Source organism: Ixodes scapularis, unplaced genomic scaffold, assembly GCF_016920785.2.
Source record: "Ixodes scapularis isolate PalLabHiFi unplaced genomic scaffold, ASM1692078v2 PGA_scaffold6__148_contigs__length_123643588, whole genome shotgun sequence".
Taxonomy (NCBI): domain Eukaryota; kingdom Metazoa; phylum Arthropoda; class Arachnida; order Ixodida; family Ixodidae; genus Ixodes; species Ixodes scapularis.
The window spans coordinates 109,963,308-109,989,296 of NW_024609881.1; the positions used below are offsets into that span (position 1 = coordinate 109,963,308).

The following is a 25,989-nucleotide window of genomic DNA, read 5'->3' on the forward strand; positions in this document are numbered from 1 at the left end:
GTGGAGGAAGCGAGGGGGAGATTTGACGGGGAGAAGTTTCCCCCCGGCAGATTTGACAGGGGGAAATTTCCTCCCGGCGGGCGGAAGTGGAGAGCCGCACGATTTGTCGGAGTCGTGAGTTTTGTAGTATAGACCTTTTCAGCCTCCGTCGCATATGGGCGCTGCCATCTTGGAATCACGTGACGCGGCCGCCATAAGGTGGCTTCAACTCGTCGCTCCACTCTCCCCTCCGCGCCTTGCCGAAGGCGTTGCATTCGCGTTTTTCGTCGTTTTTTACCGCGTTTCGCGCCTTACTGTAAATCGCCGCCCGATGCTTGGATTTACAACTTATTTGCATGCCATAATAATGTGCACGAGGACATCTGCAGTTAATTTTGTAACAGATTAGTACTATCTCAACCGCCGGCGTACCGGATATACGTGTGAGAAGGGAGCAGGTACAGGAATCAGCGTCAGCCTTGGCGCATATTAAGCCCAATGATTTATGACAACTGAAGTTTGCTCAGTGATAGTGGTGGCATATTCGAAATAAGTATAGTGCAATGAATATATATAACTGCGCCCTTAGGATCTTAAGGAATATGACCAAAATACTCAGCATATAAAGCTACGCGTGTTTAATGAAAGTCTCCTGCCATGCCTTCATAACAAATTTAGAATGCTCCTAGTTGCTTTTGATTATATAGGATATATAAGAGATATAATTGACGAACCTTTAACTCACATTTTATCTGATGCTGGGGAAAATGGTAACGTCCACATCAAGCAATTTGTTTGTTCACGACATTACTCCTAAATCTCCTATACGTTCTAAATGGTTTTTGCAATATAAACGTTTGCTTGATTTATTTATGAGTTTAGAGGAACTACACCATGTTCGGTCCCATATCTGCAATCATTAAAGGGTGTTGACATTCTTTTACCACAACGTTTAATTTATTTATTTTAATTAATTTAGCACCAAGACCCCTGTGGAAAAAAAAAACTTTCACAGGCAGTTTGAGAGTGCCTAGGGCTCACATTGTATTATGCCAAAAAGAAGCATCTATATAGAAATCACCCGATTTCAGTGTTGTTGATTCTAGATCGCATCAGTTTCAATGGAGATCTGTCTATACAGGTTCATTAAGTCGTGCCTAGCATTCGACTACAGTCAAACATACGGGAGATCACTTCTCTCGAACCTTTTAATTTTATTTGGCAAAGTTTATACAAAGAAAAAAATTCAGAATTCAATTGATGGGCCTGTCACTCATCTCATGTGCCAAGCACGTCGTAATCAAATGTCAGTAAAACAAATATCTAATTTTCTAACGCCAACGTTGTGAAATGCTGTTAATAAGTACTTTGGGAATTTCGCACCCGACCTATGACGGACTATCGAAATATTTCTCGAGTACTTAATTTCTTTAAAGAAAACAGCCTGAGGCAATATCACTTATTTCTTAGTATATCTGCGTTATTATAGGATACATTTCGAGTCTTTAAAGTTCAGAAAAAGTTGGTGTCCCCGAAAATCGCAGCGAGCAGTGAACTGGCGATTTCATGTATTTTTCGCGATTCAGGAAGTTCTTATTCAGGTTGTGGACCTGCATTTTTACTATACATCTACTCATTAGTATTTTTATTAGTTCATTCTTATGAAAACTAGGGTCGTTGGGTACGGCCGTAGACAATTGAAATCCTCCTTGTGCATCATAGTCGTTTCGTTGCCGAACCTGATCGAAATTAACGACGAACATCACCATATGCATCGTAAAGTGTTCGTAAAAAAGTCGGCGAATATGATCCGAAATCACTTTGTAGTTCTCAAATTGGCTCAGTACCACAGTTTTATTAGTTGTGTGCTATAAAGGGTACATTTGTATCACGAAATTATGCGAAAGTGACATAACACAAACACAGCCACGACCGCACCGAAACCGAAACCAATCAAAGTGAAGCCACCCAATGGCGGCGAGGGCGTCAGCGCCCTCTATCCGCCGGTCGGGTAACTATTGAGATGAAAAGGTCTTATGCCCCTTTAGATGTACTTTACCCAACACTGGCTATGCCTTACAGGCTCAGAAATAGTGAATAAGGAATCAATGAATAGTGTGGACGATAAACGAATGGAACAAAAGTAAACGATGTATATGCATGCGTTCAACCGGAATTACTTGATATTTTAGAAATAAAGGTTCTGTGTGGTCTGTGTAGGAAACGTCTGCAATATATCCTATTATGTTCTTATGTAGTAATAGTATGCTTTAAAGGTTTGTTTTTGATGTAGTAGCCCATACAAAGCGACAATAAATTAAGTGGGATTGAAATAATTCATAATAAATTTTAAGTTTAACGTTGAGTGGTAAAAACATTGCAGCAACGAGAAAAAATGTCAACGACCCGGGAGAGTTTAGCTATGAATTAATTTACATGACGTCCCACCTCTGGGACGTCCATGACGCTCTGAAAAAAATACGCCTAATGTTTTACGCTGCTTGACTTGTTCGATTGATGAAATCCCTATACTCCGTTTCACCTTATGTTGTACCGCAGACAAGGCTAGAAGCGCGAGCTCATAGCGTTGAGAGCTACTCTTAACGCACGAGAGCTTGTGCCGCCGAGATGTGCCCTAGAGCAAGGAGGTCGCGCTTGTAGCCTTTCCTGCGTTATATCATAAGGTGAAACAGAGTAGTGAGAAAGTGTACTTTAGTGAAATGGTTTTATCTTTTTATTTGAATACTATTGCTTTAGACTTCACTGTATTTACCTTAAGGCCGTTAGTATCAGACCACAATGCAAATATGGTAAGAGTAGAATTGGCTTGGCACAACAGTGTATCAACATCAGCCGCAGGGGAAAAAAACATACTCGTATCGTCCTGATATATGACGAACTGCACTTGGTTATCGACCTTTACTCCGCGGCGAAGATGTATTATCGAAACATGTAGATTGCATAATTATGTTTTGTAACCGCTTTTGTTCCATGAGTGCGGAAAGAGAGTAAAAAATAAAGTTTTGATGATCGTGTGTCAGACAAAAGAATAGAACGTAGCGCCCCGCAGTCGAACGTTGCAAACCTATTTATAAGTAGCTGAAGCTTGAACTAAACAGCAATAAAAAAAGTCCCCGAGGTTTCAGGGATTGGTCGGAGTTTGAACCGGCCAAGCGAGAAGTCCCCGGGCAGCCACATTTCCTTCGAAGTCACAATGGCGGAACCATGGAAATGCATTTGTCGTGTTGCAGAGAAATTCGAAAAGCGTGAATGACAGCAATTAAAACAGATAAATTGAGTAAAGAATTAATAAAAGAAACAAAGAAGATAAACTAACATTTCTACCCCCCTCGGTTCCGTTTTCTCTTATTTAATAGATGTAAACCCTGTAACCATTACTTCTCTTCATTTCTTAGTTTTTTGCTTTTATTTCAAGTGCGTATAAAAGTTTTTATTTTTCTTTCCAAAATATCTACCTGACGACATCTCAAAGCCACCTTACTGCGCGACCTGCAAACTATTCAACACGCAAAAGCCACATTTTGATGAAACTGACTTTAAATTAGATTTATACGCACGCGCAAGTTTCGTTGCCTAAAATAAAACTCAAGATATTCATATTCGTCTTTTTTTTTTCTTCCTTTTTTGTGTATTTGGACCGCACGGGCCCCGACGCGAACTGAGCTTGAGATGTTTGAGTGTTGGGACATCATTTTGTGTTTTGTTCCGGGACACCTAAGTAATAAATCACATTAATTCCGTTATACGCGCATTATAATGTGTCGCAATGTTTCTTCAAACATGCACGTATATATTGGACAGAGGCTCGCGATATGCGAAAGGCGACGCTGAAGATAGGAACGCAAACATAGTAACAGTGATAATAATAACTATGTCAACGAAGAAAATGTTTTCTTTATTAATTACTTTATCCATTCATACGTAGTGACATCGCCTCCTGTATACTTCAAAGCCTGACAGATCGCCACGAGAAACGGCCGCCGAAATGCAAAAAGGTGGAGCTTAAGAAAACGGATGAAAGGAGAGGTACGTGACTGGCGCCCCGCTGCGGCGAGGCGCCGAAACACACTTCTGCCGAGCGAACAAGCGTGTTACGGGTCCTCGCCGCTGCAAAAGCTGTGCGCTGACGTCCAGGCATTCCCGAAAAATGGCTCTTTGATGCTCTGTGCTACCAGACCCTCGCGCTCCAAAACTGTGACCTGGCACTCTATGACTCCGTCTTCGGACTGCCAGATTTTGTGAGTATAGAGGAGGCCACGGTAGTAATCAAGAGTTCGAATGGCTTTCCTGGTAAACACTGGTCTACATAATATGGTACACATCTCCAGCGTGTCCCCTCCAAATTTAATTTACTGTTTTTTGTTGGTTTTTACCTCAACAATAAACTATACACAGCACCGAACGTTGATATCCTCCGGTCAAATGTAGCGCAAGTGGTCCGTACCAGGTGCCAACGTTTCAGAACTTACGGCTCTCTTAATCAAGAGTTACGTTATTTTCTAAAATTTTCGATGGGAAAATGACGGCCCTGTATATGTTAAGTGTTTATTTTTTTTTTTTTTTATGTGGGACACTGTTATGCATGGACATGAAGTTTCCGCATTACACTCGCGGATGACGCTCACCTCGTAGGCGAGTGTCCCTCTAGTTGCCGCATAGACACTGACTGAATGACAACGGTAGAGTGGAGCTTCAGTTGTCACGCCTCTGGCACGGGTTTCCTATCTTTGACGATTCTGGGCGTCCCGCGAACTTTCAACCTACATGCCCGCACAGCCAGAGCACGACCGAGGGCATCGAGCGCATGCTGAAAGCCGGGCGTTCGAAAGACACGTCCTGTCTTTTTCACTCTGTTGGTGACTACAATCATTCTTCTTATAAATGCTCTATTTATTTTTTACTTTTTTTTTTGTCTCGGGTTGTTTTAAGACACGGCTCTGTGCAGGGAACAAGTCGTCTGCTTTTTGTGCAGGAGTGGCGGTGACGTCAGAACAACGCCAAGCTCTGATTGGCTCTGGTTGGAAGGATAGTGTGTAGACCTCAATTCCAGTCCCTGAGGTCTACCCATTATTATTATTATATTTTTTTAATTAGCCAATAGCAGCTTGGCGTTCTGACATCATTGCAACGCCTGGGGAAGAAGCAGACGAACTTGCGCTCGCGCATTGACCGTTTTAAGAACCGTCTTCTGCGCGCTGCCATCTTTGGTCTACTGGGCTGTGAAACGCGTTCTTAGCATGCGCAGTTGCTCTCTTCTGCGGAATATCAGACTCCGGGCATACGTTCAGAGGCTAGTGACTCATCATTTTTGGCTGGTATGATAGGCGCTGGAGAGCCCTTTAGGAACCGACGGTGGAAGAAACGCGGAGCGTGTCGAGTCCAAGGCATAATTACGAACGAGCGCACAGGTTGTCCTTCCCTCAAAAAATCCAAACACTCAAAAGTACTACACTCACACGGCGCTCAACTATCAACTCATAATCTGTGTTTAGTCAAACGTCCTTTTCTTTGGCCCCAAGAAATAGGATACACTCGGACGCAGTACACTTCATCGAAGGAGCGTGCTTCGAAGATGGATATGGCGATCATCTCTCCGGGGACAATGGAAGGTGCTTAAAAGGGCCCGATGTATTAGATGTAAAACCAACTCGCCCAATCTGCAGTATCAACAGAGTGCATTATCGCTCCACGAGCAATCAGATCGCAGCAGGGACCGACAGAAAAATCCGCCAATCAACCAGTCACGAAACGGAACGATGCCAAGCTGCGTAACCTGGGACCAAGTCGCTAAGTCGCGCTCCCTCAGCTAATACATCGTACAAACGACGGCCTACAAACGCTGTCTGAGACATACTGTCTTTTTGAATGCTGTTCGAGCAGCATGACCGCTGTTTTGCGCAATCTTATCGTAAAAATATTTTTGCATAAGAGGTTATTCAGATATTGTGCCATTTAAATTTGCCCTGTACTGGCCCGTTCCCACAATAGCGTTCGATTCTGTTCAATTACACCCTGCGAAGGATCAAGCGCGAAACTCGAGCACAACCTTTCAGAGCCGAGGCGACCTTGCGACCCGTCAGGTATTGCGCAGATACGCAGCATGTCACCATGCTTTTGTTTCTCCTCACGGGTGGATAGCAGATGATGCTTTACGAACCTACGAAGCCAATCCGGTTCCGAGTGAGTGTCACGTGATTGCCGCAGTGGTGCGCGTGACACGTTGTCACGTGATGGGTTATTCGAGGCACTACATTGGCTATAGGATAACTCGTATCATTCGCTGTAGTCCATCGTATAAGGTCCCGTTCACACACTTGCGTTTACTTACGATCGAGTTTTTTTCTTTTTTTATATGTATTTTTTTACCACGAGAGAGCACACCTAATTAACACACTGGCTTGCCAGCGCCATCTATGAGGTGACCCTTGGAACTGCTTTTCACTGGAGCGAATGTTTTGACGGTATTCGTCGGATCAAATGTACGTAATATCTATGAGAAATTATCGTTTTAAAATTTTCGAAGTTTTTTGTTTATTTTTTTTTATTTCAAGAAAGAACGATGCGCGAAAAAGATAGGAATTATATACGGAGGTGCCGAGTGTTCCACGGCTCTACCCGGTAGAGGGCGCCAGTGCGTTCCCTCGTAGTGCGATGACCCCGTGACATCTTAAGGCAGAGTTAGTAATCAAACGCTACTGGATGCGAACGGGCTCTTTATAGTGGTAACTTATCGATATCCTCGCGCTGGAAATTTCCCCATTAAAATTCAACATTTGGAAACAATATATACTGACTGGTTTTTGTTTAGATTTTTCTTCCAAATGCAAAACAATTTATGGAGACTAAAGAAAAAAAACTCAACCATGGCATTTAGATTTAATGTGACGTTCCCACACGTAGTCAACGCGTGTAATTCTCACCATGGCCTACCAGCTCTAGCGGTATCTTGTATGTAGTAATCTTGCGAGGAATGATGACAGAAACGCAGAGCGTAGCATTACAATCCAATCAACTTGCATATAACGCGCAACCACGGATTGCTCCGTGGTTGCGTAGAGATTATACAATGCATAAGCAATTGAGTTCATTGGCTAACCGCATATTTCGCAAATACTGTGGGAAAAAAAAGAAAACATTTTTTTCCACATTGTTTAAAGAAAAAGAACTGAACCCTCAACAAAATATTAAACATATTTTTATTAGCGGTGCTTTTTGTTTACTTTTCTTTTTGCTTCATGTATATAAATGAAAAGAGGCACATTCATTTGGGATATAAGAAAGCATATCGTTCTGAAAAGCTTTTCAAAATCTTGGAACTTTAAACATGGTGTATATGCTCACCGCATAAAATTCCCTGGCAACAGAACACGTTGTTATAACTTAAGTCGCATTCTGACTTGTACTCGTCAGAATTCCAAATACATTTCAATTTGTGCGCAGGACGTCTTTAACGTATGCGAACAGAAACACCCACCAAATCATTGAAATTAAAAAGAGACGAAAGTTGCTTAATACGTTGGCTTAAAGAAAAGCTCGTTAATAGGCAAACACTATTTGACGGATCTTCCTGCTGGCATTATATCTTACGCAAGTTGTGTTCCTTAGGGTATTAGTCGTGTCTTGCTTACTTTGAGATTAAAAAAAGTTGGAAACAAAGCGAAAATAAGTAGAACTCCCCAGTCGCCGCCAGGGTGCCGTAAGAGAGTAGTATAATATCCTCCATCTCCAGGATGCCGACATTTCCCCAGTATATTTCTCAAGCGCGTGCATTATAAATAGGCTCCAGTTTATGGTATAAACTGAAAAAAGCGGTAGCATCTTTTTTTTTTTTTTCCTGCACTATATGCGGCCGACGGATTGAATTACTTGTGAGCAAACCACGCAGACCGATAAGATGTCGTCAACCTCGTACCTACGCCTATAAATGATGAGTTGACAGATATGACTGATGGATGGCTATGGCCAACGATATCAGTCACTCGGTTACAGAAACGGCATTTTTAATCGCCAACCAAAGGCCTCACAATTTAATACAAAAAAAATATCCATATTCGGTAACACTTGATGAAGGATGTAAAAATACTTACATAGACACCGACAGACTTAAAAACGCAGTTCGTTGCGAGATAGAAGGATGTTATTATCGTATACACGATTCACTGTTTCGTGTTCTTGTTCCGTGTTTCTTTTCTATCAAGATTTCGGCTGCTAGTCAGCGCTTTCCCAGTGTATGTCTCTTTGTCCCCGCTCAAGCTAGTCACGTTGTTTTTCACTACGAACTCCTACCAACTCACCTAAATGTCCATTCTAATAGATGTTTTTTTCTTTATTATGTACAGTTATAATTTGTTTTTAGCAGCTGCTAACTTTTGCATTTGGTGGGACAACTTTAAAACTCACATTGAAAACCCCTACTCAAGCCTTCAAGCGAACGGCGAGCAGCCAAAATGTACGTCAGTGTTATCAGACGCGTTTCGCGGTCACACTCTTGACAGCAGGTGTCAGTGCGCGCTGACGAGAGTAGGAAAATGGAGGCGAGCATGATACGGCAATACTCGATTATGGCAGCAGCGCCGTTAGATCCAGAAGACGACGAACTGCTTCCTAGAAGAAAGATGCTTCTTGAATGGGTGGATGCAACACAAAAAAATGTAAAATAGAAAATAAAAATGAAAAAAAGCTTTTAGCCTTTTTATTTTGCTGAAGAAGGAAGATCAGCCAAGCTCTATCATGGTGGGAGTGATTTAATGGCCGTCCGCGAGTCAGCAACCCTGAGTGGAAAGGCTGGAAATGTTGCCGCCATCTATGAGCGACGGCGGCAAGCAGACAACCGGCAAACACAACACTCTGGGCAGCTAGCGCCATCTATGAGCGACGGCGGCAACCAGAGTGTTGTGTCGACATTTGTTTGGTACCGGACACGATTCTGGAAAACCTAGCCCTCAACAGTTCCGCTGTAAAAACAGTTGTATAAAAAACGGCTCGAGGACGGCTTCGACAAATATCGAAGACTTCCTTCGGGTGCCTCGCGAACGACATGCTCGCACAGCGCAAGTCACGAGTTAGTCAATCCTGATGCCACCGCCAGCCTCTAGCTGACCAAATTCTGTAAAGTTGCCAGACACGCCTACAAAAATACTGCCAATTGCAGAGAGATCCCATGCCAATTGGCGGGGGGAGCCCTTCGTGCAGTCCGAGCACCCCCGAGCACCCCTGAGATGTCTACGTCAGCGCGCACAGCTCCGTGCAAAAGTGCAACGTTGCTACCACGTGATGCGCATTTTGGGGAGCACAAAGGGAAGGATTTCTCTCCCGTGTGTACGCACCTGAATACGTAATACAAAAGAAAATCCGCAGACATTGGCTGAGATGTGTTTCTTCCTTGCACAACAATCCTGTAACACTGATCACAAGAAACAAAGTATGCAGATATGTTTAATGCAAATATGTAGTATATCCGAGGAAAACAAGCTTGAATAATGCTTGAGAAGTGTGCGCAGATAATTTTATCCTCGTGTCTGCCGGGAACACCGTGTTTTTTTGTGTTTTTTTTACAATGTTTGCGCAGTGTGATTGCGCGGTTCACACTGGTGATACAAACACCTTCTGCAGATATGTTAAAAGAGTATATACATGTACGAAGCAAACGTACTTGGAACAGCCTTCAGGCGTGTTTGCGGATCCTTTTCTGTCATTATGCCCGCTGCAAACACCGTGCCTTTTGTTCGATGTACGAGTGACTTCGGCTTTAGGGTTGAACGAAATATAACAAAAGCCACTGGCCGCCAAGAAAAAAAGGCCAGTGAACAACAAAAAAAAGAGTCTCGTGGACAACCGTTTTTCCTGAACACGGGAGCCGACAGAGCAAACATATGCCGAGAAATTAGCGCTCGTACTCGCTGCAAAAGAAAAAAAAAAAGAGAATGCTTACCCGCGAATAGCAAGGCGTAACTCGAGTGTACTCGAGCGGATAGCGAGCCTCCGAGGTTGGGCCATCGGCCCCTCAAGCGATGAAACCGATCAATAGCTCTCATGGCTTGACTGTGAAGGAACGCTCTGAGGAGGACCCTCCGCGCGGAGTTCACTCGTAACAAATCGCACCCCCGTTTCTCAGGCCTGCCAAGTTCCTCCGAAGACAATCTATCAAGTTCGGTCACGACAGCGACACTTCGTTGCCCATCTCAGCCGCACGGTGTACCCAAGTTACATCCAGGTCGTTCTTCGAGAGAAATTTCTAGAAAAGCAAACTGCCAATAAACGCTAAAGTGCCGAGGACAAGGACGAAAGAAAGGCGTAGATAGGACGAGCGCTAGCAAGTGCTATGAGCGCTTGGTCTGTCAACGTGTTTCACTTGTCCTTGTCGCTTCAGTGTTTATTCTTTATAAGCAACTCGCCCAACAGGTCAATTTTGTCCCCATAAGTGGACAAGTGAGTCTCACTGGGCATGCGCAAGAGTACTGCGCCTGCCCCTGTGTGACTACCAAGCTTCATGGGGCGCGGGGGGGGGGGGGGGGGGGAGGGGGGGGGTACCATTGAATCCTCCTATTCTAAAACTTCCTAAAATGAGGCTACTCAATAGGGAATCGGCGGCCGAATGTCTAAACACCACACAGCCTTGGGCAAGCGTGGGGCGGAGCCCGCGCTGCACAACCCCCGGGGTCCTCTGTTTGATCCCCACCCCTGCACGTTTTGACCTGAACGGCCTGAATGGGCATAATACCGGCACGAGGTCGTGTATCATTACTGCGCGATGCACGTTAAGAATCCTAGTCGCAAGTCGATCTTACGCTGTTTAAGCGCGGGCGTTAACTTTGTTTTGTCACTAGAGCCACAGTTAATATATCGGCACTCCTTTTCACGATTGTGTCTAGGAAGCCCCCATTTTGTTGCTTATAGTGCAGAAATATCACAACTGGCGGTCGTCATAATTTGAAATTGCCACTTTCTGGGCTTTGGATACGTTGTCGCAAAATCCGGGTAATACTGTTTTTTTTTTTCTTTTTGTTTTCTGTCGCGGACCGTCTAACCATTTACGGAGCCCGGAAATAGAGTCGAAGGTACAGCGTCATGTTGTTCGTCAAGTGTCGTACGTGTTTTCTCATTGTTCAATTTTAAGCACTGTCGGCTGTTGAACTGTTGTTTTCTGTATATATGAGGTGGTTTTTCACTCCTACCATGTCTCCAAATGGGAGTATATAGTATCTATAAATAAATAAATAACTAAACACAATCGCTGAACCAATCATGTTGAGGAAAGACCCAGCGCTTCGGGCTTTTCACGCTGTTTGATTGGTCCCATCAACCATCGTCGAAATGATTTCCAGAGCTTCGCTTTGTCACCTGAACGCTCGGGGAACCTTTTTTGTTTTTTGTGCGTGATATATTTTATTAGTCTTTTGCGACGACAAAACCGTCCCCCTAGACGGTTATGCTCGACCGTTACCCGCAGTTTAAGGTTATATAAATAGGCCATGGAGACCATTTAAAAGCAAACAGAAGAAATACTCCAGGCGGGGAATTGAACTTGGGGACAATAAGTGATTGCCAGCCGTATACTATATCCCAATCTAGCTTAGCAGCGCAAGTGCGTGAGGTGTAGCTGCCTGAGGAGTAGATGCGCAGGATAACAACTATCCGTTGGCGTTACGTCATATTACGTGATAAAACGTCTCGTTTGACGTGACCTAAGCTCTGACTTGGCTCCCCTCAATTCGGTGCACCACCAAAAAAAAAATTGGGTTGTGTGTGTGTTTATACAGCCTAGAACTTGGCCTGCCTCACAGGGGCGACGAGTCTCCCAGCTGTAGATGAGCAATTTAGCCAGTGCAGTACAGCCGCTAGCCTGCGGTCTTTAACGTGCATCACGCAGTAGTGATACACGACCGCACGCCGGTACGATGCTCATCCAGATCCAAACGGGCAGGGGTGGGGCTCGAACCCAGGATTGCACCACCAAAGCTAAACAGACTTTGTGTTCCGTGGTTTTTGTCAACATGAAACAAGCAAGTGTTTTTTGTTTTTTGTTTTTTCTGGGTCATTTTCCGACGTGTACAGCATTACTCTAAAATGCAGGAAGGCAAGACTGCACCGTGTTTGCCCGCATGATTTGCAGAAACCACGCAGAATGCATTTGTCTTCTATACCTGCACAGGGTTGCTAAAAACAAAAAGCCGAGTAGCGCGAACCAGACGATTGATTTAGCCTGCTTTCTTAGCAGATAGCATGCGGAAGGAGTGCGCAACAGTCCGGCTTCTCTTTTGCGTGCTTTTTTCAGGTTGTGTTGCTTCAGTATTTCCGAGATTGGGGCGCGAGGGTCAGGAGCATGTCGAAAGACTGTATTCGAGGCATGCAGATTGGATGGCTGACACCAACGGCAGCAGTTAGAGGAAACCCGCGTCAGGACTGTAAATTCATAAATAAATAAATAGCTCTCGGTTGGACCGCGTGATGCGGGACAGACGTCTCTCAACGGTGGTTTGAGGTGTGTTATTGCTGGCGTCTATCTTTGGAGCCATGTTTATTGCGCGCTCTCCAAACAGAAATGGCGGTCTGCCGATCCAGCTGTCAAAAACCCTTCGGCGTCTGTTGTCTGTCCACAGCTGGGCCCTAATTCGGCCTCCCGAAGAGGCGGTCCACGTGAAAACTGGGGTGAATCATTTTTGCAGCTAGAAATTCGGTTTCGTATTTGAAAGACACCGCGGTGAAAGTTGCACATGCCTTCTATGCCGGACACGGGATCACCCTTCAATTCCTAATGCACCGCTCGAGAAGCATAGCTAAGCTCGTCATGTGGTCGCATGGATATAAACAAGCAGGAAGCTTCAACTAAGTCCGCCGTTCAAGGGTACACAAAAATATATCCGGAGCAACGCTACAGAGAAGAAAATCCACAATGCTTAGAAGCTGTTCATCCAAGGTCGTATAGTCTATACTCGGCCGGGCATGTCTGCCTAAATTTGAGCAGAGTGATTTCACTCCAGCGCCAAATGCGCCATTTTACGCCAGAGGCAATTTCCTGCGCGATCCTGATAAAAATCTGTCATGTTGCGACAAATAGCGTGGCTGGCCAAATTAGGCGGTGACTTGCGCCATCTATTACAGCGATATGCATCCTGATCCGCGGCAAAGATAAGGACACCTAGCGGCTCTGCTCTCAACTGGGGCAGGTGGTGCTTTCTGAGACAAACGCAAGCCTTCCTGAGGACATGACAAAGATATCAGGTTTAAGGGACGGGCAACAGTTGTGTGAACTTTTTTATATGAGAAATATCTGTTTAGTAATGCCTCACATTGATTTTTTATGAAAGATATATTTCTCGTAGTTAAGCCCGTCGAGTCCAACACTACAAAATACTTTTACTGTCTACAAAAAAAAACGTGGTAAATTTAGGTGATTATAAGATTTCGTAACTGCATGGTCAAAAGTGATTTGAAAAGTGATATTTAGGTGCTCAAAAGGGCCTTCCATATTTCACGTTTCTCTGCTCCAAAAATTGCTCCAAATCACACATTTCGCAGTAGTTTCACTGAGTGCAGTACTTGAATACCCGCGCTACAATACTGGAATAAGAACTAAGCGAGGGGCCGCTCACAAGTGCCGCGCGTTCCGTATTGAGGCATACGGAGTGTATACCGTTTTACGCAATAAAGTAACACTATTAGAACCGACATGTTTCGGTGGCGCCCTCTAATGGTCCCTCATCCATAAATTGGAACCAGGATTTACCTTGCCGTCACGTCACAAGCTGTGATCCCGGACGCGTATCATCGGTGGCGAACTGCAACTTAATGGCGCGTGTAAGATGCATGGTGGAAGCTTGGAGATTTATCGCGACCTTCCAAGCGTACACTCTGACGTCGCTTTTATTTTTGTCGAATAAACCAGGGTTAATCCCACTAAAGACGTCACAATGAGCGTTTGGCCAGTCGTAGACAGCCGAACATAGCGACGCTTTTGGTCGCTCGTGTCAAGGGGTATCCACACGAAGGAGAAATCCGCCACTTTCTTCCGCGGATCGCGCATCACGTGAGACATACGTCATCCCTTTCTGATGCCTCGCGGCACGTTCTCCTCCGTGGCGGAGGCGCGGAGGCTTTGTGCTGACAGCACGAAAGCTCCGCAAGTGCACGCGGCGGAGCCGGGGACGGAGTTTCCCGGGTTGTTGACGTCACGACATCCGTCCGCGGAGTTCTCTTTCGTGTGGATACCCCTTCATCGCGGAACATGCAAATCTGAGGTTGCATAAGACGGCGATAAAATGGAATTCGTAGCAATTGTTATAGATACAGGACTTTGGCTGTGTGTGTAGGCTCCGACATTATCCAGGGTTTCCACAGCTTGCAACAGACGGCGGACGTTCGAAAGGACTTTATGGGCGCCAGCTGCGTCCGCTAGGAGCCGCCACGGGTCGCCCAGCAAACAGCGCCGCACACGGCCGCTTTTGAGTCAGCGTAGGGAGAGGAGTAGAGCTCCGTACGCCGCTCCCGCGTCTTCCCGCGCTTCCGCCAATGTCGTAGCCCAAGCCTGCATGGGGTACCACATCGCAACACCCGTACCACTGCAGTGGAGCGGCGACTGCCGAGGTAGCGTCCCGATGAGTACGCGCGATGCCGCCGCGAAAGGCGCGCGTATCGGCCACTGAGTTAGATCTGCAGGGTGTCCATAGACGCTTAAACACGCGCCATATTGAGCCGCCATTGCCGACCTCCTCTTGTCTTACCAAGATACCGAGCCAGACAAGCGGGCGTTGGCGAGCCTCCACAAAGGCCTATGCTAGGGAGAAGGACACAGTAGCACCTTAAGTGGCGAAATCCTGTCATGTGGCAATGAATTGAAGTCGAGCGAATGGAATAAGAGGAAAGAAAAACTGAAGTTCGGTTATGGCTTCGCCAATGCACACCTGCCTGAAAGCGTCTATACTCGCACATCCTACAAGAGACACGGCATTCGCTGCAGATATAGTGACAGTATTGTCTGTGGGCAAGCCTTAGGTATGTCCTAAGCATGTTTTGCTTTACACGTATGTGTACCTGGGACATGTCTACAAAAAGGTTTTGTATGTTCGATGTGACAGGACCGTCGTACAAGGAAGGAATAGTGCCACAGACGGTGTCTGTAAGCTGTCTTTCCTGCGACGCTTACTTAAAGACAAACGACCAGTTCACGCTTTCCACTTTTCTCTCGCTTCCTCCTCTCCCCCTTCACTCTCTCCACCGTTGCTGGTTTCCTCATCCACTCATGGAGAGGAGGATATTCTGCCTTGCATAATGCCGAGTCTGGTCGTCGGCCTTTAAGCGGCGCTAGTGTTTGCACGTTTTCTTTTATTTATTCCGTGTCGTGGCGCCCCGCTCGGCGAATTCGGATGAATCCTGAAATGTGGAACTGCGATGGCTTTCGGCTGATAGTTGCCTGACTAGTCACGTGTACAATTACGTGCTTCTGATTGTCGCTTTACAGTCGATGAAGCATCTATCGATAAGAACGCCGAAAAATGAATCGTGATAAGCGAGAAATGTGAGCGCAATAAGCCAATTCCCCCGATCCTTAGGCTGTCCCCAACATAGCATTCAAGAAGGTCATGTTGTTTATACAAACTAAATTATACGTTCACGTTGAACAAGACACGTTATGCATCCGCAGTGAAGGCTAAGCTCTCGCTAAACAGCTTACAAACGCTTGTTTTTTTTGGGGGAGGGGGGGGGGGGGGAGCGAAGCTTAGAATGTTGTCACAAGAAAGAAATGCAACTACCAAAACAAGACGTTACATTATCATTACTTAGAAATCTCTAGGACTCGCCCAAGTAAACAGGTATGACAATATTTTTGTTTTCAAGTACGACGAAATCAAAGCAAACTGCTCATATGAGGAGTGTATTCACTATACCACCTAGCGAACCATTTTAACATTTTCCTCTTCCGAATTCTTATAATAATTGTAACAAGGTTTTCCTACTCTAGTTTGCGTATTCAGAAAAGCTTCCGGAGGAGGTCAACAGGCTACATTGTGCACTCTGACTGGCACGTGTTTCTTTACAGGCGTCACTTGGTTTACGGCAATGAGGAGCGGGGGGGGGGGGGGGGGGGGGGGGAGGGAAGTCCAAGGCTTAGGTTAAAGGCCCGTTCTCACTCTTGCGACCGACTTCGACCGAGAGAGACCAGACCGGTTTTTAAGCCTCTTGCGACTTCTTAGGACCGGATGCGATGCAGCGGAGCTGGTCCTAAGAAGTCGCAAAAGGCTTAAAAACCGGTCTGGTCTCTCTCGGTCGAAGTCAGTCGCAAGAGTGTGAGCGGGCCTTAACGTGCCTCAGTGATTCACGCGTTAGCGTTTAGTTTAGACGGCTCCCAAATTTGCTTACGCTTATCGGGTACGCAAGTCTGGTGTCCACGCTCTCCTCCCCTCTCCTCCCCTCCTTCTCTCCTCTCCTCTCCCCCTCTAAACCAGGCAGTATGACGTCAATGAAAACACACCAAGCAAACAATCATAGCGTCGATACTTGGCCCGTTAACTTACCTCACAAGCTTCTCTGAATAAGCAACTGGCCTTCGTTGCCTTACCAGATCAGGGAATATGGTGCAAAATAGACAGCTGACGATAACTTGGGCTAGGTACGGTCACCACGCAAGACAAACAGTACAAAGTTGAGTTTATATTAACGAGGTGGATGGGCCGCGGGTTCTTTCGTTATGTAAATTCAGGGCGGACTAAACACAAGTCTGAGCGAGCTTGCACATCGCTTTCACATCCCGGATGTCCGCCACGAACAAAGAGAGGCCTTTTAGAGGTTTTCCTAATATAGATTCGCGGGGCTAAAGAGAGCGCTGTTCAATATCCCTCAAAGAGCCGCAGGCAAACATATGGGTCTGTGAAAAAAATCCTACACGAATTAGGAAACATAGTTTTGATAGCGGTGTACCGCCAATGAATTACTCGAAGCACAGCGATGCTTTTTAGCGCCACTCGACTGCGGTGATGCTTGCGTGGGCTTCGTGCTTGCAGAACTTTGTAAGCAGTCAGGCTTGAAAAATATTAACTAGCTGTCCACCGTAGATGAAAAACGGTTCGTTTGGGTGCCTGTTTGGCAAACCATAAGAACATCTGACTTCATCATCATCATAATGCCTTTATTTGTGCCAATTAACTAGCAGATGACGTGCGGACACTATTGGCAAAATGGCGCGACGTTCGGATGCCTCACATACAAACGAATAGACCTAAGCGAGGCTCTGTAGCTTCAACTCGGGCGAATTGGGTTCCGGCGCAAGTGCAGTGTTCTCACCTATAAACAACTAGTTTCTCTGTAAACTAAACATGTATTGGTTGTCTTTATCATTTCTATAAACTCGGGAAACAAAGAATACGTTCCGCATGCGTTATACGTGAAGCTTGATTTGTTTTCCTTGGATGTGGAATGAGTTGTTTTCAGATATGTTGTACGCAGGAAACAGTCATACGTAAAGTACTCCACAGGCTTATAAGAATGACCGAGGCCAATATAAGCTTATATAGGACACGTGAAAGTACAGTGCTACGTCATGCGGAAGCCGGCAGCACGGACCGACAGTCACTATATACTATCGCAGGCTTTCTAGAGTCCCACTTAGTCTATAGCTGCTCGCGCTCTCATTTTCTTCCCCTCTTTCGCGGTGCCGTGCGAATCACAGGGTTCTGAGTTCGACTCTCGCTGCGACACTCGGTAAATCTCTCTATTCGTGATTAAGTTTGATACATTATGATTACGCACTATTTTATATAATGTTTACGTGTATTCTTTTGCAGCTAAATGTACGCGTTTTTTGTTGCCTTGGCTGGCGGGTGTAACGGCTTTTTCATTATGCTCAAGCGTGAAGCCGCAGCAATACTGCTCATACACACCATATAAAAAACCCGCTGTTTGCTGCCAACATGCGACGGAATTATCCAAGTACACGCATCAGGCGTGTTTGAAGCTTCATGAGCATGTGTATACTTCAAACATCCAGTTCATTGTATGGAAAATCTGACAGGGCCGTCGGTCAAGGAAGAGACATGCCTTAGACAGTGTCTCAAGACTGTCTCATGGGCGATGTAATGTCGCAGTGTGGCCGCGACTTGGCGCGCGTTTTAGCAACGAAACCTAGTTCACAGACAGATTAATGTCGAGACCCTTTATAACGAAGTCAACGGGATTCGGAAATCACTTCGCTATATCCGCTATTTAGTTATAACCGATTTCGGTTATAACGAAACGCAAAAGAAAATGTGAAATCGTGATCGCTTCGCTGTAGCCACTATTTCGTTATAACCGACTTCGTTATAACCGGTCTCGACAGTATCTATCTATCTGCGGGTTATAACGAAGTGAACGAGAATCGGAAATCACCTCGCTATATCCGGTATTTCGTTATAACCGATTTCGGTACTAACGAAGTGCAAAAAGAAATGGGAAATCGTGATTGCTTCGCTTTAGCCGCTATTTCGTTATAACCGATTCCGTTATAACCGGGTATTGACAGTATGTCTTTAGACGCGAGCGTTCGTGAAAGCGGCTGGGCCGGGTGCACTCACGTAGGTGATCATGGGCATGTTCCAGGCGTCGGCGACCAGCGCCTCCGCGTAGCAGCTCTCGTCGGGTCCGATGAAGGCGACCACTCCGCTCTGCCAGAGTGACGTCATTTTCTGGATGGCCACCGACGTCCCGACCTGGCCCACGTTCTCCGGCTTGAACGTCAGTCGGAAGCCTGGCAGGAGGCTGCGAAAACCGGGCGGGGTCCGTTCGCGTAAGGTTAGCCATCAATTACCCTATAGAGGATACGCGGGTGTCCTCGACATCGCACAAATAACTAAGTGTTTTGCTGCAGACAAAATGACATAGCGTTTCTGCGGGTACGCCTAAGGCGTGCTCGGAGCACGCGTGTATCATATACATATGCATGTTTCGATCATGTCTAAAAGACCGTTTGTTTTTAATGAGTAATGAGCAGTTTCGTACGCGTCACTCGAAATATGTGATCGATTTCAATTACGATAACTCTTGGTTAAAAATTATTCGATTAGATTACTCGGTTACTCTAGAAAAGAGAAACTGACCGCTACCTTTCCGATTATTTCAGATTTTGAAAACAACATTTTCCGGCAGGGTGGAAAACGTCGGTTTTTTTTTAAAGCGTTCAATATGGGATCAGAACCACCAGATTATAAAATACGTATCTTCTTAAAGGGGCGACGCCACGATTCTTGTACTTTGCGCAAATGCCGCTTAGAACGAATCCCTGAAGTAAATGACCTATGAAACATGCGTTCGTTTTTCACCGTACGCAACGGCCGGCCTCTCGCACGCCCCCCGAGGCCGGCGCGCCACGAGCTTTTTTATTGAAAGAAAACCTAAAACTGGGAGAAAAAAAAAAGAACCGGAGTTCGTACCCTAAACTCGCAGCCAGAACAAGCGGCCACGTGATCTGGAGCCGATTATACGTGGCCAATGTTGATCATAGCCACGCGCTGGGGTTGGCAAAACACGGGACACGCGCTGAGTTCCAGATATTGTTATGGTTCGGCTATTCTCGTTATTGCATCGATTGGACACGCGCCACCACCCGATTGCTTTCCAAGATGCCGATTATCACGAGCCCGAATCGAGTGTTCACGCAATGCTCGGGTCCAATCTATCAACCGCATTCAAATATCGTCACTGGGGGATACCGCGATCCCCCAGAGATCCCTCAGCAACGAAATGTTTTCATCGCTTCTCCAAAAGAACCTCAAGCATCTGGGGGTCGGTTAAGCCAACATACCGCAGTATGTTTGAAACGTAGTGAATAAGAATCGGGGTAAATTATTTTGAGTACCATGCTAAACCCGAGCGTTTTGCGTTGAGCTGACACATATGGCGCTACACAACCGGTTTCAAACCGCCATATTTGCCCGATAATGGCGATTATGGCGGTCTATATAGGTCGCTGGAGTCGCGAATAGCACACTACTTTTCAGTTAAAATTGGCTTATCACTCAAAGTAAAGGGGCTGAAAGGCTGCAGCCATGTTTGTTAATCTCACCCTTTTTACACCCTCAAGCCGGGGGGTCACTCAGCGCGTATACCCACCGTACAAAAGACAGTCTGCAAACACAAGTTACCACAATATCCGCGGTTAGAATGCTGCGTGCAAGTTTCTTCTTGAACTCACGGCCATACGGCATTCGAAGCGCGGATATCATGGTAACTTGCGTTCGAATCTGTTTGAAGACTGTCTTTTGTATGATGTATAAGTAACGTGACCCCGGCTATAAGGGTGCGCAACGTTCTAGTGTGATATAGAGCGTGTTACGTGGTGCGGAGTAGTGAGGTCATCTCGCGAATACCTTATCAAATATATATATATATATATCAAAAAGCTACCTGAAAAGAGGTGCGATAATTACGAGTATAGCATGGCCGCTCCGCGGCTTCATCGCGGTCCTGTCCAACGAGTATACAGAAGCTATGATAGATTTACCGGGAGTTGCTGGGGATTTACACAGTCCCGTCTGAACCCAAGGGCCATCGCCTCGGGTGCGCAAAATCGAGTCTGATTGCTTTCGATGTAGTGCCCATCGTCGTCGCTTGAGCAAAGAGGTCTTATGTCTTTTTTTATTTTTTATTTGTGGTCTCCGAACACCATAAGTAACACAATAACAAGCTCAAATACGCATGGTTTGAGGTTCTTGCGCAACAGCACTCAACGTTATGTAAAAAGTATGTCCTGACAAAACAACAACAAAAGAATAAAGTTTTTTCCCCCTTTGCCGTTTCAGATATACGACAAAGTCAACCGGAACACACGCGCACACACAAAAGTAACTTTACGTGTTTGCTTTTTGCCGTCAAGCCAAGCGAAAGACGACACAACTGTTTTGTAACATGAGTCAGTTTAACAAATCACAGTTCACGCCGTCTTTATTTTTTTAGTCACAATTTTCTTTCGGAGTTTTCACTCCTGATGGGCTGTTCGCACGAAACGCGACTCTCCAATTTCTTTGTTGCTGTTGTTGTGTTTTGTCGTGCACCATTGTGCGTACCTCAGAAGTGCGTGCCAAGCTTACCCTACCCGCCTGATCCGCTTTGTCGCTAAAGCCGCTTTGCCAGCGCGGTTACGGAACTCCAATTCGTACATAACTAAAAGAGACATTATATGGTGTAGAATTCAGTGTAGAGAGCCTCGATTCTAGAGATGGGCCATATTAAACCGTGGTGTGCGCTTGCAATTGAATCGCAGACGCCTCCTGCGTCGACGGATAGCGCATGCCCCGTGTTTCGGGTGGCGAGGAGAAATGCAGGCGGAAAGGCTGAGACACTTGCAAACGATCAAATCGGTTCCATCCCCTCCTCGCAGCTCGTGTTGCGAATCCGGCCCATGAACCACGTGACTTCGATCGAACAGTTGGAAGCTCTGAGGTATGGGCTTTCTGCTTCAGTGTGGACGCTCCGATAACCCCTTGAAACACCGTGTAACTATATATACTAAAGCGGGTTTCACATGCAGCGATTTTGTCCCTAGAGCGGCGCGATTTCTAGCGTCGCGGCGATCTCTCCAGCCGCAGCGGCTGAGCAGCACGGTTCCACCAGGTTGGAAATGTTTCGCTGCGGCAGAGCGGCAGCTTTCTCGCTGGCCTCTTACAGCGCGGCGGGAAAACACGTGACAGAAGGGAAAACATTGCGAGAAAGCTGGCGCATAGGAAGGCGGCGTTTTAGCGTTCTTGAAGCAGACGACAAGCAGAGAAAGTACGCAAGCGACTGGTTTGCGGTCAGTAGCATACCAGCTTGTTTTTGAGGGGGGGGGGGGGGGGCAAGCCAGACCCCCCCCCCCCCTTTCCCTTCCCCCCCAGGGCCGGGGGGCGGTGCCCTTGGTATCCCTTGGGCGCTGCCGGCCAGTGTTTGCCCTGCCCAGTGGCGGCTGCTTCAAGGGGGGGTGGGGCAAAACACATGCCTTGCCCCCAACTCTGAGAACTGGGGGGGGGGGGGGGGGGCAGCGCCCCCCTTGCCCCCCCCCCCCCCGGTTGGTACGCCCATGTTTGCGGTTTCTTTTTTCCGGCGTGTCGAGCTTCTTTGCTTCAGCAGTCGCGTCGAAACTGTTCAGGGGATTATGGAGGAGAGGGATTGGTGTCTCCTTTCTCGGAATTTTTCTTAATGAATTACGCGACTCTTTTTTGCTTTCCTCGCCTGATGGCTACTCAAAACTTGAGTACTACAGTTCTATGAGCGTATTATTGACACAGGTTTTTCTAATCATCCCTGCGTGACGTCCATTAAAGGACCAAGGCTAGCAGCCATACAACGCTAACTAAATTGCTAATTTACAACCAAGAGACCAGTCGCCTCATATGGGTGGCTGACTGACTTCCCACGCCGAAATTTTGTGAGATATACTAATCGCTAATCATTAACACTACGTTAAGCGGTATTGTACCAGGCGATGTCCAAAAATTAAAAAAAAAATCAATATTCTTTTTAGGTCGAACACAAAATCAAGTGTAATTGACGTCTTCTGCTCATTATACGTCGAAGGATTTCTTATCAAACTTTTTCTCGAGAAAATGACTCAAAACTGTGTCTGTTCGGATTTGCCGAATGACAAGTCTGTGAAGGTGACAGCGCCTCACCAGTACCTCTTGATGTTAAAAGCGTATCATGTGCCCGGTAAATTGTTTCGCAATATGGTTGTACCCTCAGAGGCTGCTTTTGATTTCATCAAGCAGCTAGAATCTCAGAAGCGCGGGGAAAAGTAGCAACAAAAGTAAAAAAGCAGGTCACAGTCATCCCGTATGTGCACCACATGTCACACGGCTTTAAGAGAGCAGCCTCGAAGTTCGGGGTAGATGTTGTGTTCTCGGCACGTAACAAGCTAAGCTGTATTTGCTCTGCAGTGGAAAATCGCGTTAACAAGGTAGAGAAACAGGGGGAGAGCCCGTGCGGCATAAAACACCGCATTGAGTTCGTGCCATGCACCTTGGGTGTAGTATACAAGATACCCTTCACCTGCGCGAAGGTATACATCGGACAAACGGGGCGGTGCCTCAACATTCGCCTGCGGGAACACCGTAGTTCTTTAACAGGTACGGCAAGCTCCCACTTGGCGTTACACTGCAGGGGCTGCGCCTGCACCCCGTTACTGGAAAAAGCCGTTGTTTTGTATAAACACCGGGACCAAAAAGCTCGAGAGATTGTTGAAGCTCATAGAATAAAGAAGGAGGGGTCAGCCTGCGTGAGTCAGGCTTCCTTGATTTTGCTGGACAATGAGGTCGAATTTTTAGATCGGGGATGACGCATGTAACATTGTGCAACTGATAGCACCCAATTTTGTGAGGCGCATGCGCACTTCCATCGTGATTAGAGAGTTGTGTTATGTGTTTTTCTTCGTGGTTTCCTGAGAATAAACCTTTCAGTTGTTAGTCAGCGCTCGTCCTGTCCAGTTCCTTCTTCTGTCCTTGCAAAAATTCGCGCTGTTCCATTATCAATCCATACCAACTCGCCCAGTTATCCTGTTTACTAGAATCTCACTTTCTTGCCATTGTAAAGGGTGTAGGACATGTTCCAGATGTGTGTGTTATTTTGTTTCCAACACTGTCGGGTGTCAGTTATTTCTGTCTCTGTTCCGAGGAGTGTCAGAAAAGGATTTTAAATATGTTTTGCCGAGTGCGTCTGTGTTGGCATGTTCGTTTCGTTAACATGAACCTAGATGAAGTACGTTTCCAGTCTGCTGTTTCTGGGGATATAATTAGATAAATTCAAAGGGTAATGGTGTATTTTTTTAAGGTGAAGATATGCATACATAACTAGGAGGTGTTTTATTTAACAGTGCAGTTTTGGTATTTCTAAATCTGCCTGTACCTGGTTTAATCTCCAATCAGTGGTTCGGTGTTTTCTGTTTTAACCAAAAACTAAATGTTAAAGTATGCCGAATTTATTTATCACAACTGATGGGGAAACTGTGTCTTATGGCGCTATGGTAGACCTCGCTAGCTGGTGGCTTTTGGTAGGTTGAGAGGGAAGATTTTTTTATCCTGTGACCTGTGACTTTATGACACTTTCTGATCAATTATTGTATCGTTCGAGCTTCGTAAATTATCATGCCACATGTTCTTGGTTGGCAAATAATCAAGACGCATGTTTTCCCGGATATATTTGTCTCATTCAGTATGTTGTAAATGATTAATTGCGTTAAAATTAATTTCCTTTTGTAAGTATTAATTGCTATGTTAGGAAACATGTCACGCCAGAACTGATTCATCTGTATCTTATTGAGCTAAAATAAATTGTGTTTGAACCACTACCTGTTTTACTTACAATATTCCATAAACCAAGATTCTTCTTCACTAACTTTAACAAATATTTTACCGCAGCAAGATATACTTTTTGTTGTGTGGTGTCGGCTAACTTTTGCTTCACAGAGTATGCAATTTCTAAGTTTAAAACTGCACTTTTAGGGAGTAAATGCACGTAAATACAGTAAATATTCCAACCAAAATCTCGATTAAAATATCATGAGGCCGCGTTTGCATTCCCGTGAGCAAAACCGCTGAATTCCAAACCAAAACTACCAATACCGGTAGAGTCGATTGTTGGGCTAGTTGGTTTTGGAATTTGGAATACATTTTAGCGCTCAAAAAACAGGGACAAAGAGGCGAGAAACAGACAGCACAGTGCGCTACTAACACTAAAAGTGTTGTTTCACGTAATAAAATCAGTTGTTAGTAGCGCACTGTGCTGTCTGTTTCTCGCCTCTTTGTCCCTGTTTTTTGAGCGCTAAAATGTATTCCAAATTCCAAAACCAACTAGCCCAACAATCGACTCTACTGAAATTTATTTCTTGTACAACGGGCCCTTTTATTTGTTCTTCGTTGAAACCATGCTCCATTGTACCACTTCTGATTCACGCCACATGCCAAGCCCGTACTTTGTCGTTCTGCATTCGTGGCAAGAATCCACCTGAGGAAGTCAAGAGGCTCTTTGGAGGTTTTGAGCCGTCAGCTGGGCACAGCACAAGGTTGATGAAGATCCTGCGAGCTGAATGGCAGAGGCAGGCACGTGTCTACAGGGACCTGCTGAGAGCCGTTTTGTGCGACTCTAACCAAGGAAATCAGGACAACCACCGTCTGCGGGAGTTCTTCAACATCGTGGAACGCAACACGGAATTCCTTTGGCGGCTGACACTACAGAAGCTCAGGGCCAGTCTTCCGAAGAAACAACCGGTGGCCCGTGGGAACGTCCAATCTGTGAGTCAAGTGCCCATCCCGGATGATGTAAGACGAGTTCTCGGTTTTGGACCGAAATTCGCCGTTGAACCAAAGTTGAGTCCACCAGAACTTATAGGTCTTGTTCGTGGAGTTTCGAGATTTGCTCCAGAAGGGGAGGTAGAAAGGTGCATTTCAGAGGGAGTGGACGTGATAGTTCGAAACAAACCAGCGGTGTCTCAAGGTCAGGTCAAAAAAGTGGTGTCGTTTTTAAAAGAACAACGGCTTTCGCTCCTTCCAGCTGACAAGGAGGGAGGATTCGTAGTTTTAACGGAAGCAGAATTCGGTAGCAAAGCCCTTGAGGCTATCTCATCAGTGTTTAATCGCCGAGATGATGTGTCTCTAAAAAAGCTGAGATTAGAGGCAGTGAGACGATGCAAAATGTTGAACCTTCATCAGCTAGCTCAGAGCATCAATAAGAACAAAGATGGAAGCTTGCAAATCATGTTTAGCGCCAAGACCCACAAAGACCAATGTCCCCTGAGGGTCATAGTATCAGAGAGGGGCTCATGGCAGAAGCCGGTCGCGCTTTTCCTCCAAGACAAATTGGAAGTTTTAGGCTTTAACGATCCATTTTTGGTAAGAAATTCTGACGATATTTTAGATTTTTTAAAAGATAACTCTGACAAAGGATTTTCAGCCTGCTCATTTGACATTAAAGATTTATACTACTCTTTGCCGCACGACAGGTTACTAACATCCGTGGAACATTGTATCGATCGCTTTGGTACAGTGGCTTTCCAGA

General features: G+C 45.8%; 1 protein-coding gene across 1 annotated transcript in view; it reads right to left on the reverse strand.

Annotated features, from left to right (window-relative positions):
* The window catches only part of LOC8035418 (guanylate cyclase 32E-like), a 191,897-nt gene that overhangs the window by 151,463 nt on the left and 14,445 nt on the right, over window positions 1–25,989 (reverse strand). Inside the window, exon 2 of the mRNA XM_040216864.2 lies at window positions 18,546–18,729. Within this exon, the coding sequence (XP_040072798.1) occupies window positions 18,546–18,729 (184 nt within the window). The remainder of the gene's footprint in view (window positions 1–18,545; window positions 18,730–25,989) is intronic.